The sequence below is a fragment of the Plutella xylostella genome, chromosome 8, assembly GCF_932276165.1.
Source record: "Plutella xylostella chromosome 8, ilPluXylo3.1, whole genome shotgun sequence".
Classification (NCBI taxonomy): Eukaryota; Metazoa; Arthropoda; class Insecta; order Lepidoptera; family Plutellidae; genus Plutella; species Plutella xylostella.
In genome coordinates, this window is record NC_063988.1 from 1795030 (window position 1) to 1812339 (window position 17310).

General features: G+C 36.2%; 1 protein-coding gene across 1 annotated transcript in view; it reads left to right on the plus strand.

Moving 5' to 3' along the window:
- Window positions 1-17310, plus strand: part of LOC105393737 (receptor-type guanylate cyclase gcy-25) — a 58826-nt gene that overhangs the window by 8029 nt on the left and 33487 nt on the right. Inside the window, exons 2-3 of the mRNA XM_011565536.3 lie at window positions 10814-10939; window positions 16990-17125. Coding sequence (XP_011563838.3) covers window positions 10814-10939; window positions 16990-17125 — 262 coding nt within the window. The remainder of the gene's footprint in view (window positions 1-10813; window positions 10940-16989; window positions 17126-17310) is intronic.

The window sequence follows — 17310 nt, forward strand, 5'->3', positions numbered from 1 at the left end:
AATCCCTACGACACAGGGAATCCTAGTGTAGGGGTTAGGGATATTATAAGACTGTTTCAATGTTTTGGCTATCAATAAAGATATTTGTATTTGTATTTGTATTTATTTGGTACGATGACGAGCAAAACAAGGAAGAGCGTTTTGGATTCACATTGTTCAGGTTCGTCAAAAGTAAAGTGGAGCGTCTCCCACATGTTGAGGTATAGCGGAAACAATAGGTACAATTTTTCTCATAGATCCAGCCTCCAGTTTGCGCCATGTGGGGAGAAGTTCGACTCCGCTTTACTGCGCTCCGCTTTGCTTTCGACGTAAGTACGGTCAGGTGCAGAGAAACCTGACTCCCCTCTCATAGTAACAATGCTTCTGAGGGGGGTCAGGTTTATCTGCACCTTACTGTACATCGTTTATGTGCACCTAACACACTCCTTCACGCTTTACTGGAAAGTGTAGAAAGCTAGTGCTTATGTTGTGTACGAAAATAGTGTATTTCTTTCTAATTTTCCCGTTTACTTGATTGTCAGCTGCGGTCCGCTTCAAAGCTGTTTGCGCTCGAATTTTCCCCGAGGACATAGAAAATGGTTTATTACTTAACAAAATTTTCCGCTTGTGTTTGCGGCATCAAAAAAAATATTATAATTGTAATATCTAATACATAATGTAGGTAGTACGTGAAAATTGTTTTTCAACCTCCCATACAAAAATACGGGAGCTCAAAAAAATTTATTTTAAATTCAATTTGTAATTTCCAGATTTAGAACTGAAGTTTACATTGAATTAATACTTACTGGATACTACAATTGAAAGACAATTTTCGTTACTTCCATTGCTAAATGGATGCTACCGCTATTATGGTAAATGTTTTAGCACAACTTTTGTTTGTGCTTATTCAGTTATTCCATTTTCATCCTTATCACCACTACTGGAGATGCCATATACGGGTGGCAAATAAATGCTTTTAATAAGGATTAATTAAGGAGACGAAAGCCTCCCCAAGATGAGAGGGCCAACGCAACCTCTTCTCCAGTTGACATAAACTTTGGTAAATGAAAATTTATATTTCACTAGCTGTTCTCGCGCGCTTCGCTTCGCCTTAAAAAGTTTTCCCGTGGGAATTCCGGGATAAAAAGTAGCCTATGTTCTTTCCTAGGGTCTAGACTGTATGTATACCAAATTTCATTCAAATCTGTTCAGTAGTTTTGGCGTGAAAGAGTAACAGACAGACAGACAGACAGACAGACACAGTTACTTTCGCATTTATAATATTAGTTAGGATTAGGATTAGGATTTTAGTCTCAGTCCCTCTTTCGAACTATTTTAGTGTTCTTTTTTAATCATTAATGTCTGACCTACTATAATAGTGCTGACGATAATGATCTTCATGAAGAATGGGTTCTAGAGAATTCTATCCTATTCTAGTCTTTGCGGGGGCGTTAGTGCCTGCACCTGGGTTGAATGAATGTTTTCCCAAGCTTGGACCATTTCCCATCACGCTAGTGGTACAGGCGGGTTGGTGGGTTCACAAAACATCACTTCGTATTAATTAGGGATCTACTCCGAAATCAATTTAAAAACCGGTTAATTACGGGGGTATTGGTCTGTAGTATGGAGCAGCTGTTATTTTTCGGATTTTATTGACCTGTACTTAAAATCTTAAATCAAAATCAAACATACTCGGTAAGTTCACTAATAATATTTTACCCTGTGCCGCGTATGCGAACTCACAAGTGCATCAACTATTGATTTTGGAACGAAGGTAAAGGTACTTATAGATCCTATTTCCGCATTATGACCTTATGTAATACTCCAAATACACGTGCCCGTTTCGAAGAAATCTGATAGGTAGGATAATAAAATAATGTCTATTCGGTTAATGATATTATTATGATGGAAAAATTATGCTTATATGGTGTATTTCAGTTCAGTCTAAATATCCAAATTGTGCAAGATTTCACGATGTAAAAATTTTAATGATTGTGAATTTTTACTAAATAAAGTCAAGCATAGAATAGTAAAATTAGTTTCATGTGGTAATAAATAAAACTTTTATCATTTAAAAATAACGTTAAATGAACTACAAAAACGGGGTAAACCAGTTACTGAGAGGAGTGACGAACAGGTAACCATAGCGTGGGACGCTCTCTGGCTCGCTAGACCGACCATCTTAGACAAGTAATTAGTAGTGTCTATACATACATGTGAGGACATCTCACACACAAGGCCATCCGACTCCAAACTAGAATTATCTGGACGAGACAAGCCGAGGAGAGAATGTCCAACATTGGATGATTACGAACAGTTGATGGTGATGATTCATCGTTGAGCCTAAAGCTGCGTACAGACCGGCCCAATGAACGCCAAACGATGGATATTTATCATACATAATACAGGGCAGATTGCAGCAACGCAGGTCAACAAAACACGTTCGTTGGCGTTCGTTTGGCCGGTCTGTACGCAGCTTAAGATGAATGTTCAAAAAATTACCTAGCTGTAGTGACATGTGTGGGGAGATCCGACACTGTAGGTTATAATAAATTAATAAACTACACGAAAACGGCGTCACTTCCCTCTCGTTCAATTCAATTGGATGATCGAGCTGTTCAAAATAGCGTCTCGATTACAGTGACCTAGGGATATAACAAAAAAAAAAAAACATTCTTCCCCATACAAAAAATAGTTTTTAGGTGACGCTGTGTGATGGGGAGTAGATATTTTTTTTCGGGAATATCCCAAAGTCATAATAACAAAAGTTGTTCAAAATGAAAAGCTCTGTGACATACTTCCGGATGTGCACCTATGAAAGACTCAACCCGTATATGTATTAGTATTTTATTTATCCAAATTGATTGATATTAATTATTATTGTCGGCACTATAGGTCTATAATAATACTACTATATGTAAAATTTACTGTAAATGACTGTTTGTTGCCAGAATATAAATAAATAAATCTTAAATTCGTGAACTACTTTTTTTACAGCATTATCTATCTTTTGGCCTTTGGCACAACTACTCCGTTAAAATAACGAAAACGAAGTACTTACTTAAATAGTGATTCTTTTTAACCTTGCTCTTAACAAGCGTAATTTTAAATTTGCTATATCCTCTGTCTGTTTTCAGGATGTACTGGTTATTTTCGTACGTACATACGTTATAAATTACCAGTAAATGTACTATGATGATAGGGGGCCATCGGCCAGCAACCCATTATTTATCGATTCAAATGTTGTAAAATATACAGTCTGTTGCAAATCGTTTACAAAATATACAACTGTTAAGCCGAAAATGGAACTCAAGGGGTCTTTCTTTTATTCTGTATTGCGTACTGTTTGTATTTTTTCCTGTTTCCAAAAGTCGTAGAACAAAAGTTTTTAGAATTGAGCCCCGAGTTACCCCTTGAAGTCGGAGGCATTTATAGAGACCAGTGCAAGGAACATAAGTAACTACTTCTCTAACGAGAAGAAGAAGCCCAACTGTCAACCAATGAAATGCAACATGACGACGCTGCAGTTGTATACCAGAGTAAGTAAACTTGTGGTAAGTAGAGACAAAAGGCGGGAAATTAGGAATCAAATATTATGGCTGAGCCAAGGAACAAGTACCTTCTAACGAGAGTTCAGTGCCATTTAAACGCCCGCTCCACGTTCTTGACAGTTCCTATTTTCCCATTTAATCCGGATATAACTCGACTATTTGACACTCGGCTCTGCGTGTCATTTGATTTGTTTGACGGCTGTGTGGGCGTTATGGCTGCCTGTAGCACCCTGTAGGCCATTATGTGGTGAGAATTGGGGTAGATTGTGGAATATGTATGTGTAATTGTGTATACATGGTGTTGATTTCGGTATTGTTTGCCGTGAGGGAGTTGGACAGTTGCTTAGACATACTGTAATAATGATGATATTCTATTCTAGAGGTATTAAATTATGTGCGGTGGACTCAGTGCTTCCTACCTCACTCGAATTTAGCCTTTGTGCATATCTAATTAAAATCTAAACTGCTTCCTTGAAGCTTGGGCCATTTCACAACGTATGTACTTAGTAGTACTTACTGATCCACTGAAGGTTGGAAGGTTCACATATACATTATCAAGGTTTCCTCGCGGTAGGTGCATAATTCACCGTTAGAGCACGTGGACAATAATACTTAATAATAATAATACACTCACGGGCAAAGAAACAGTGACACTTAAAAATTCATACAACAATGCGCCGAAATTTGAACAAAATATTTACGCTTTTAGTTGATAATATTCTGATGCACCGTTAAATGTACTTAAATATTGCTTGTGAGTGTATTATTTGATTTTAACACATAGCTCCCCCTAATCAGAGGTCCAGAATAAATAACTATGTGTCATACCGATATGTACTTTTAGTTTAGGCCTTATTATACAGTGGCCTTTACTAAAATCAAAACTTTTTTTTGTTGCTATTTACATACATATACATATGTACTGACGACTGTAATCCCCGAAGGGCTAGTCAGAGGTGGTTCGCTTGTGAGCCACTTTTTGCAGCACATTTGTACTCATGTCATAGCTTAGGTTGCGAACCATATCGCCGTTTTGGAATAAGTACAATGCACTTAGGATACACATCTAGAATCTAGATGTGCAGGTTTCCTCAAGATGTTTTCCATCACCGTAAGAGCACGTGGTATTATTGTACTTAAACTCCTTTTTTGCTATTTTAGTGTCCATCATTATTTAATCATAAGAGGTGTTTTTGTACAAGTGTAAATTTCAGTAGGTGTCTTCGACTGTACTATTTTGTTTTTGCGGATTCGGACACGTGCTACTTTACTAGATTAGCCTCTAGCCTGAAAATATTTATTATTGGCTGTGGCTGAAAGTTTTTATGTGAGGAAACTAAGTATTTTTATGTGAATAAACTATTAGATTACTTAAGATAGTAACATAATATTATTGTAGACCAACTTTTGTCTCTAAAGTTACTTAAATCAGTTGGTTTTCATAAAGGAGCTTGCTTATCGGTAGTATGGCCTGTCACACAAATGCACCTACTGTGATTAAATCATAGTTATGATAGATAATGCTTTTCCCAATCGAAAACAACAGTATGTAGCTACTACTTACATGAAATGACCACAAAATAATATTGAAATCGCATTGAAAATGTTCAAGCTAGTAATTTTTAAAAGATAACTTTTTTTCCTATTGAAGTTGTTTCCTACTTGATTATGTGGTGGTCCAGTTAAATTCCCAATTTTCCTATATCTTTGACAAGCAAAACGTTGCCGAATGTGAGAAAAATCGAGTGCCCTATAGATATCACAGAACGTATGCCATAAAATGAAACCAACAATAGAAGCCAGCGATTGGATAATATCCAATTACATAAAGGTACACCTACAGAATACAGAATCTATTGTTGACCTAAATTAAGTATAACTTCGTACCGTTTTAGACTGTCACCATTGCTGTTAAGGTTCAAGTTAGCGTGCGTTGCTTGTCGTTGATAGCACCCGGAGGGTTTGTGGGTCAGATTGACAGTTCTCATAAACCTAATAATCTGTGTAACCGATGTCGCCTATTTTCGGCAAGCGAATATGAGCTTAAATCTGTTCTCGTAAGTTTATTTTAGGTTTTTTAAAGTGCAGTCTCGCTACAACTCCGCTACTGAATTTCTAAGTACGAAATTTCGCTGTTTGTTATTTATAAAGATTATGATTTCGATGTAAGTTTTCGAACTAACGTACATCGGAATCATAAACTTTATAAATAACAATCAGCGAAATTTCATACTTCGAAATTCAGTAGCGGAGTCTCTCGCGACCTATCAAGTGAGTACAGTGGAATGTTGTGATTTCTGACTACCCTTTCGGGCATTACAGTCGTGAGCATTTATGTATGTTGATTTTAAAATACAATACAGCTCTAAAAATCATTCATCTCGACATATTGGATAACCTGCCAGTTTCACACATGAGAACGTAAAGTTGGTAGCGCTGTGGTGGCTGAATTGTCTTTTAGTAGGACTTAAGTGCATGCTTAGATAGATTTACTTAAGCTATCAGTAAAACTTGATTTCTGAAACTTATTTATAAGTCAGAATAAATTCCTCACCTTTTCTCTAGAACTAAATCGAACTTAATTTACATCTTCGGAACTGATTGCGAACTGACAGAAGTTAAAATTCGAAGCTAAATTTAATTGGATTTATGGAATTTATCAAATTCTTCGACTGATTTAAAATATTTGGGATGTCCCGTATTATATACATAGATATAAAATACCAGAAAGCATTATTTAAGTAGATATACTTATGATATAATATTTTAGATCATTGTGATTAGCATGTGTTTGAAAAAAATAGGATTTACTGATATTTGCTGGTATTTAATTGATTGAGTGAGAAGGAAAATGAAACTCGCCGCTTGGTAGGTACTACTCAACTTGTCGAGCACTAACTTTTTTATTTACTTTTTAAATTTATGTTTATTTATTTATTTATATAAGGCACATCAACAGTACATGTTACAATACACTTATAAAAAAAAGGTTAGAGAGGTACTTATCAATAACATGTACCAATTACAGACATGCTCAACACTTGTTAGGCACATAACAAAACATAGAAATAATCATAATTAAAAATACAGTTTAGTATTACAAAAAAGAAAAATAAAACTTTAACTCACATTCTTTAAAAATTCTGACATGAAAACAGATATATAAACTTATTTAAACTATAAAAATAAAAACAACTTCTTAACACTAATATGTTATACATTATTAGTTAGAGATCGCACTAAGTACCTTATTTCTAAAAACTGCAAAACTATCCGAAAAAATATCCAAATTGTCAAATTTACTATTTATAGTGTTGAATTCCTTGCACATTCTATTGAGTGGAGCGTGTACACCGAGGTTGGTTCTGGAATGGTTTGAGTGAAATAAATTGGTTATACGTTTACGCGGGTAATTAAATGGGACTGATATTTTGATTTTACTGGAGATATTAGTAGAGTATATTTTATTATTAACAACATTATATAAGAACATGAGATCATGCTGAATCCGTCGATGCCGTAAAGAAATCATATTGAAATATGTCAACCGCTGTTCGTACGGACACCGGTGTGAGATGCCGGGGCTGATGAAGGCGAGGTGGCGGGTAAAGGCGCGCTGGATGCCCTCGAGGCGCTGCGAGTGCACGGCGTAGTGCGGGTTCCACACCACGCTTGCGAACTCCAATATACTCCTAACCAAAGCGTTATACAAAAGGATTTTCGTTTTATTACTAAATCCCCTTGTATTACGCTTTAGAAAGCCAAGCATCTGAGCCGCTCTTTTAGTGACACTGTCTATATGACTTTTAAAATTTAGTTGGCTATCAAGTATAACGCCTAAATCTTTTATTTCCTGAACTTGACTAATATTTTGGTTTGCAATTTTATACAATGATACTAAAGGGTTTTTCTTTTTGGTAAATTTTATAAAGTAACATTTATTTATATTGAGACACATTTTGTTTCTGTCACACCAGATTTGTATCCTATTTATGTCTTGTTGAATTAGATTTATATCGTTTACGGAATTAACTGTTCTATAAATTTTAAGATCATCGGCATAGAGAGAAAATTTACAATGTTGAATGCAGGAAGTAATGTCATTAATGAAGATCAAGAATAAAAGAGGACCAAGATGAGAGCCCTGCGGTACACCCGATACAGCAGGATAAATATTAGAGTCATAACCGTTAACAACAACACTTTGTGGTCTATTGTGTAGGTATGATTTAAACCAAAGCAACAAAGATCCCTTAATTCCTGAATAATTAAGTTTATGCAGCAATAGATTGTGGTCAACTTTGTCGAACGCGCTAGAAAAATCTGTGTAAATAGCATCAACTTCATGTCCCTTATCAAGTGCATCAGCTAGTTCTGAGATGTATTCAACTAAGTTGGTTTGAACTGAGCGGCCGCTGATAAAACCGTGTTGGAATTCGGAAATAAGTTCTCGAAAGGTGTGAGATAGAGATTTATACATGAGTGATTCGAATATTTTAGAAAAACAGGATAGAATAGAAATTGGTCGGTAGTTCTTAATATCACTTTGATCGCCTTTTTTATAGATTGGTATAATTCTTGCCTTTTTCCACTCTGCCGGAAAGATACCATATTTGAGGGAACTATTTATAATGAGATAAAGAGGAAAAGTTAGTCTAGATGCACATCTTTTTACAAAAATAGGAGGAATGCCGTCGGGTCCAGCACCTTTGTAAATGTATATGTTGCCAACAAGGCAATGACAATTTATTATTGTTGCCTATAGTTTTATAAAATAAATGAAGTGCTAAATAACAATCCTTTAGTACCTACTTATTACCAATGACAATGTTGCGACAGTAAGCGACAACATTTTATTTAAAAAAGTCACCGAAACCGGTCCAACATTCAATTAGTACTTTTACAACAACTTTTGTTTTAGAACCTTTGTGTATAATTAAACTTTTCTGCTCTTGTAAAGGAAAAGTAACGAAAGCCCAGTTCTGTAAAGTCACGTTGCAGAACACGGGTGATGGACTTACGAGTTTTTTCGGAAATCATAAGGGTGCCCGCACACGACCGATAATCGTTGACCGACTTTTTGTAGGAGGAAAATAGAGTTTAGTTTTTTTTTAAACGCTAGAGTGACCCTCGAGATATTCGGAATCTTGTAAAAAAGTTTCTCCACAGGGTCGGACCCTGAAGCTACCACCTTTCTGAAGACAATAGTTGGAGGTTGCAGGTGAAGTGAACGCCACTCGAACCGGCAGTTTTCAAGACGCTATTCAAAGTTAACAATAGATTAATAGTTCAAGTTGACTTGACTATAGGTTCTTGAGTTTATTTCTGCATCAAATACCTGTGTATGACTCTTCATTATTTGTGGTTAAAGGTCACGATAGGTAAAATTATAGTTATTTAGAAGTAATAGAAATCATGCCGTAAGTATTATATTCATTAACATAGCTTTTTAATCGTAGCTGCATCAAGTGATGTAGCTTTTGTAAGTTCAAAAGCGCATGGCGGTTTTTTACTTACGGTATAATCAATATAAAATGTAACAAAAGTAATTGCAACCGGTATAATTTCACATGTGTACATTAATGTACACACATTCACTCTGAATTGGGCTGTTCAATAATTCATGCTTTTTTCCCGACCGTGAAATTTACATCGTAGTTCCAATGGCGCCAGAACGTAACGTCACATTTTACGCACAGCCAGGTGATAAATGAGGCCGAAATGAGATTCCATTGTGCGTCGCGTTGAGTTACATACGCATTAATCACACGAGGACTCTTTCATTACGCTTAGGATTCTTTCAAAATCTGCTCAGGGCTTTTGCTGGCGGATTACTCAAATCTTCGTCTTTCTTGACAAGGGGTGTTGGATTAGAATCTTTATAAGCCATTATTGATAATAATAAATAATTAGACACCTCCTGTTGCAAAAGTAAGAAAAATAAATATGAGTAGGTACGATAAACCTTAAATACTCGAGTATTTAAGGTTTACATTGTAATTAAATACTTAGTAGGTATAGCTACTATGGCATCAGCAACGGCAGTTCAATCTGTACCTGAACATATCCTCGAATTTCAAGTGTTTTGATAGGTGATAATAATAATAATCATCAAGAGCATAGACTAATTTACCCTATATGTATATTACTCTATGTCACGAGGAAATTCCTAACCTCTTCATCCTGCATCAACGATCTAGATACGTTCTCTCTCTCTCTCTTATCTCAATATAGGGAGAAATAAAAACAAAAAAGCTATAAGTAATAATAATAATAATCTACGAAGCTGGTGAATGACGCAGGCTGCGATCATATTGGTATTGTTATATACAGAAAAAAGTAAGTATTAAAACCTGAAATTGTTAAAATAAACGGAACAAAAAAGTTGCAGACGGAAATAAAAAAAAAACTCTCCAGAGGGAATATTAAATATTGCGTAGGATTTAAAGTAATGACGACAGTTTCATAACTTTTAGTAGGTTCCGAAATTTGAAAAGTTAAGTTGTTACGAAAATGGACAGTATTTTTAAGCGATTTGATCATAGAAAGTAGTATAATACGACATATTTTATATTCTGAACAGTATTATTTACTTGTTCAGTTTATATTTAAGTAACTTTATTTATAAACACCTTATTGCAAACATCACAGTACGAATACATTGAAAATTATGAGAAAACACCGACTGTGGAAGTATAGGTAAGTATACAATTAGGCTCATTTATTGTCAAAAAGGAATTTCTGATTGATCATGTACTTATGTATATTTAACTATTTGTAATGAAAAACTTAACTTTCCATGTAGGCTTCGCGTGCATGTCTTAATTTATGCTTCAAACCTGCAAAGTACGACGTTGGAGCCTACAGCCTTCTGAAGAAACGGAAAAAGTTTTAATTACTCCGCCTAGTTTGAAGGATCTGCCATAAAGTATGTTAATTAACAGAATGGAGTAAATTGCAAAATAAAACTTAAAGTGGAAAATAAATTATAATAGCGAACCACGTTTTTATTTACCATACTAATCTGACTGAAGTTGTGTGTTGTGTATGAAAGAAGAGGAGAACTGAAGACAGAATATTACAGCTACTATAGTCAGAAATATCTTCCTAATAATGAATATAGTCAACGATCATTTCGGAGCTGTTCCCGTATGTTGGGATGGGACATTAATCTGACCTGAAATCTTACTGATATACCTAATTCCCCCCCCCCCCCCCCTGTCCAAATATTTAAATATATAGGTACATTTTAAAACATCTTACAACATACTTGTTTGTTTCAGGCGGGTGATGACATCGAATACGCTGAAAGTGGACAACTCGTCCCACTGCACGACCCCCTCGGACCGAGCTGACCACCAGGTGGTGTCCGTCAAGGTGGGCTGCTTCCACATCAACCCCGCCAACGCGTAAGTATAATAGATTTGATGAGCTAAATATTAATATCGTTGCTTTATACAGGGTGTTGCAAAAAGGGTATACTAAGCCGAAACCTACATGTGCAGCATGTTATATCTAAGCCCGAAACTGAAATCAGAATTTAAAAATTCGCGAAAAAAAAACATTTTCCATAGAAACTTTGTTGGTCACATGACTTTTTACTATGGAAAATGATTTTTTTTTCGCGAATTTCCAAATTCTGATTTCAGTTTTGGGTTTAGATATACCATGCTGCACATGTAGGTTTGGTACGTCATGGTACGTCCACCAACCGGCACTAGGCCAGCGTGGTGGATTAGGCCTACACCCTTCCTTCATTGGAAGGAGACCCGTGCCCCAGCAGTGGGGACGTTATGGGATGATGGTGACATGTAGGTTTCGGCTTAGTATACCAATTTTGCAACACCCTGTATACGTATAAGAAATGAGGTACAGCCGTAAAAAGTAAGTGTCCATCTATCGGTATCGTACGTATCGCAACAAACGGATTGTCATAAATGTAAGGAGAAACGGCGTCGGCAATGCCAATGAAGTGGCCACACTTGTGTGCATTTATATCACAAAGAATACTGAATGCGATGTGACCGTATGCGGAAAGGTGGACAAGCGTCCACGCAACCTTAAACAGGAGCTTATGAAAAGCGAAGTTCTGGGGCGCTGTTGCGCTGACTATGACTCTATCGCTGAGTTGCAGAAAGGAACATTAAGCTAATGTCGGCATTAAATCTATGCACGTCTCTTTCTGTCCTTATACTGTCAAAGCAAGGCAGCTATACATTTAAGGTCGACATTAGCTTAAAGTCCCTTTCTGCAACTCAGCGGATGTCATTATTATTTAAACGTACCGATTGCATGACAGATCTCGTTCGTTCTTTTTTTTTGTCTAGAGTTACCCTCTCAGGGTACCTATACATTTTCATAAAAAATTGTTAAGTGAAAAAAACTAGAATATAAAATTTCCGATAAAATATTATTGGTTTTCAGTTACGTCTAGACGAAGCACTATTTCAGGTTAATCAATTTCAATCATATTTTTCTATTGTCCTTTATAAGGCACTTCTGTGTATTATCTTACTCAAATAACTGTATTTATTTTTAGTGTCAAAATACATAGCGAAATATGATATCGTGGCAGTAAAACAGAAGGGTCTTTCACGGTGTTTAACGTCGCTGAAACATATAAAGTTTCAGGCTTATTTTGGGATACACAAAGCTTTACGAGCATTGTTAGAATGATTGGGGTCCCGGCAGAAGTTTAGTCTCGTTTATTTACTCTTATTGATTAGGTTGTGACGTTGTGAAAAACAGTTTTATTTGAAAACACTTTGACCTTTGTCAGATCACTGTGTAGATCGAAAATATTATGTAACTTACAGTAAGAGGGAATGGATATAATATGCATCAGACACCATTGATAGCGAAAGTAGAGAACATAAGATCGAAGACTTTAGTTGATACGTCACTCGGGAAGACTCATTTCTTGCACCCCAATGAAATTCGTACACTGCATTATTTTCGATTCCGGGTTCGTTTTCGGAGTAAGTAGACATTTATTTATGTAAGCGCAGACATTCAGAATATGCAGGATACGGGTACAATATGTTACAAGACCATTCACTCAACTAACTAATCATATCTAAAAACCCAAATAAAAATAATAAATTTATGTTTCCACATACGGTTCTACGGAGGCAGTTAGAAACAGTCACACAGGATGACTAACTTCTGAAGTTATCCGGATACGGCTGCCACAAGGCAAAAGTTGAAATGTCTGAACCTGGTGTTCCAAGATAGTGACTTTCCTCTGACTGAGAGGTCACTCTGGCTTACGGAAAACTAAGTTTAAGTTAAATATCCCGGTTTCGAGCCCTGGCTGGGTCAAATGATTATTACGTCTTGTAATTTCTTTGTGTTGTGTGGTATTTCCATCGGGCTAGCATATCAAGTGTGGAAATTATGGCAAAAAAACCCTCTAGTCTTGGGCAGAGGACTATAATGGCCCGTGTGTTTATGTGTCTCCTAAATTATGGAAGCGTCTCTTAACTTGTGAGAGCCCTATGTCCAGCACTTCTGCTGGACATAGGGTATACATGCTGGGTATACATGAATGCCTTTATGTGACTTACGTTACTGGCCAACAATATCTTATGTAATATGAACCAGATGGAGTGTCAGTGCAAAATATGCGTATCGACAAATAACACCCCTACTTCTACCACTGAGCTCTTATTTTGAAATAAATCAACTAGAACATTTGTGATTATATTCATTGGTACAATGGTTGTGATTACAGTGCGACAAACTTATCTGTTCCGGTGAGAGTTAACTAAATTAGTCCATATCTTATTATTTACTAATAAATTATGTATTGATGTAGATTAGATGGTTTATTAAAACCGCAAGGGTAAATTACCATTACAAGACAACAAGAATGAAGAAATATTAGACATTTACGTGAGTTCTCACCGGAACACATAAGTTTGTGGCACTATACTATAGGTTGAAGTTAAACCGGATTGACAGTAAACAACATGCGGGCAGTTTTTTAGCTTTGTTTATTGTGACACACCATCTGGTTCGTATATTTTATATCTAAGTGTTCAGCAGTGGCAGTAGGCTAACCCCCTAATTCATAAAAAAGTTACTGGACGCTTTAGCTATTGAACTGTTCTGTCACTTTCTGACAAACAAATTGTTCTCTGTCATAAAAAAGTTACTGGACGCTTTAGCTATTGAACTGTTCTGTCACTCTCTGACAAACAAATTGTTCTCTGTCAGAGAGTGACAGAACAGTTCAATAGCTAAAGCGTCCAGTAACTTTTTTATGAATAAGGGGGTAGGTATATGCACGAGTGCCTTTATGAACACTGACCCTTATTATGCGAACCTTTATTCCCGTATATCTACTGTAATATTCAAAATGGCCGGATGCGGTTTTTTTGCCATGTATTTATTACAGCTTACACAGCTGCAAAAAAACCTTCTTTTAAATAAGTTTACATAATGGAGAGCGCTTCGCTCCGTCGGAGTATGTAAATATAGGTAAGTAGGTACATAGCTATACGAGTTTCTTCGCTATAGAAAGGCTGAAATTTCAGCATCTTAAAAGTATTTGGGTACCGAAATAAAATATGCATAAAGGGACGCTTCTCACGCTTCTGAAATACCCATTCCTAGGCCAAGCCTAGTACCTATAGCCTACTGTACTACGATTTTCCAATTGACTCTTTTGGATTTGTATTTAGTATTATAAATATGAATTTATGCTATCTCCAACTTTATATGAAAATAAGAAACTTCCGAAGTTACTATCTTCAAAACAAATGCTTAAGTAATATGTAGGTACATTTTCAATTTACAAATAAAGGAAATTTTAAAATTAAATACAGAGGAATTGAGAACCTTCTTTCAAAGTCGGTTAAAAATGTCACTAAAGTCCGACCTCCGACGCATAAGGAGTCTGTCAGACACTGTGATACACTATTCAATTCGGAGGCTGAAACGCCCATTCATAATATTCATACGACTGTGTGAATGTGTGGCTGTAATTCATAATGTTGATGTTTAGGATTATAGGTCTCTCTCCACTATACATTGTGCAAACACTATAATACCTATTATGCTAACTCGACTGCACTGGCCTACTTTCCGCTCATCACATCACAATGTACTTACTATTTTGTAAACTCCTAAACTAAGCCTACACAGACATGGCTGGCTTTCCGTTCTCCGCTTGCCTTTTACTATACTTACCGAGGTCTGTATGTCTATTCTCCTCCTTAAAATACTGTCCTCCTTAAAAGACTGCCATTTTCCATTTAGACGTCACGTCACACATAGGTACGAGTACGCAACGTTTTCTAGGGCACGTTAAAAAACGTTTATTTATACAAAAATAAATGCATTCAGTAGTTTATAATTAAAGAATTAATAAAATACGCCTTTTTAACCGACTTCAAAAAAAACCGGCCAAGTGCGAGTCGGGCTCGCGCACAAAGGGTTCCGTAGCAGCAAAATTACAGTTAAATCAACCTATCTCAAAAACTATAAGAGATACTTTGATCAAACCAAAAATCGTTGAAAGAGTTAATTAGCATGCATCACCTCTATTTTTTTTAGAATTTTATACCCCGTAGTTATAAAAATAGAGGGGGGGGGACATACTTTTTACGACTTTGAGAGCTGATATCTCAAAAACCGTTCACTTTAAGAAAAATGTTTTTTAGAAAACTTTATATCATTTTAAAAGACCTTTCCATTGATACCCCACACGGGTATGTACATCGAAAAAAAAAATTTCATCCCTCAGTTACATGTATGGGGGGCCCCACCCCCAATTCTTTTTTTTACTATTTAGTGTCATATTTTTGTAGCGGTTCATACAACACATATTCCCATCAAATTTCATCACTGTAGTACTTATAGTTTCCGAGTAAATCGGCTGTGACAGACGGACAGACGGACAGACGGACAGACGGACATGACGAAACTATAAGGGTTCCGTTTTTGCCATTTTGGCTACGGAACCCTAAAAAGGAGGAGGTTCTCAATTCGTCGGGATATATATATATATATTTTTTTTAATGTATGTTCACCGATTACTCCGCTGTTTATGAACCGATTTTGAAAATTCTTTTTTCGTTGTATTAGGTTGAGCTCGCAAGTGGTCCCATTTTTTTTTTAGAATTTTATCTCACCCCCAAGGGTGGGTAAAGGGGTAAAAACAGGGTATGAATTTCGATTTTGAGCACATATTAACCGATTCTAATGAAATTAAGAACGTAAATATAGTTCTTATAACAAAAAAATATGATGGTGACCTTGAGCTGATCTGATGATGGAAACGGAACTTTTTTGAAGTTGGTGCCATATGTCTTTAGATTACTTTGTCACCGCACCAACATCAAAAAAGAACAGTTCCTGCTTAGGTATATTTGTACTGTCACATACGAGTAGAATTTGTGTAAACCTTAAATTATTTCTTACATTTTAGTGGTTTTTTGAAGTCGGTTTTTTTTATTTTTTTAATTATTATTAATCCTTGTGTAAATTTTCGATGTTTAGAACTGGACGATATGAGTTAATTTTGCTATAAATTGCGTGACCGTTTATTAAACGTTTCTCATAGCTCCGTGGGAATTAGTCCAGTTTTACGGTTCCATGATGGTCATACAACTTTGTTTGTGAAAAAATAATTTGGGTTCAGTATACTATAAATAAAAAGGGATAGATCGCGTACTGTATAGCAGTACCTATACAATTCTTGGAGACTGGGTTAACCCTATTCAGTACCCTTGCTCAAGGACTAGAAGGACACATTTCTTGTTTTATACACTCGTAAATATGTCCTCTAGGTATAATAAACATGTGAACTATAAGTGTAAAGGGTAAGGCACTTTACCACTCTAGAAGTCGTTAGAACTAGTGAAGTCTAAAATAAAAGAGAAACGTTTTATTTTTATGTGCAATTTTTCATGTTACGATGGTACTTTAAGTTCTGAGTACAATACAATGTGAAAAGGCTTGGTAGCCTTATGAAATACTCTTTAATTGCACTAAATATTACATAGTCAATCTTAAAAACCTCTACCTAAGATTAGAGATTCTATGCTATCTGCATATTGATGCATATATGCCATAGAATATTAAATACTGTACTCGTTATTCTATGATGATAGAGGTACTCGTTTACAGGTCTTTAGTAGTTAGGTATTACTAAAACAGAGATTCGTAGATGTATAACAATTAAAAAAAATCTAGACAATGATGTCGATTCTGAAGGCAGAAATTCTAATTTTAACGCTGTCAAACTAAAAAAAATGCTAGCTTAAAATGACATTTACGGAAACAATCATAGAGTCGAATTTTACACAAAGAATTAAAGGTTTTGACAGCTCTAAATTTAGAATTTCTGCCTTCAGAATCGACATCAATGAGCTCTCACCCCCAGTCACACTTTATCTTACCCTTGATATACCACTTTTTGCAACATCCTGTATAAACCCCCTCCTGCCGGCAGGCGCGGACGACGGCTCTACATGCTGCAGATGCTGGTGCTGGCCTTCGTCCCGCACGCGGCGCTCATCATGCAGAACTGCACCATCATGGCGCAGCTGTCCAACACACTCGCCTGGTCACTGTACCTAGACAGTGAGGTGAGTGGTATGAGCGGTTGCCAGCGGCCGTTGTCTGTGGTTTGTGGCGTTAGCGCAACGTCAAGCTGAGTTTTGACGCTTCGAAGTTCTATGAATTTGACATAATCAAAAGTAACAATCTGTCAGTAACTGCCAGTTTCTATATCTCTATCTATCCATAACTGGTAGTTACTTTAATACGATTT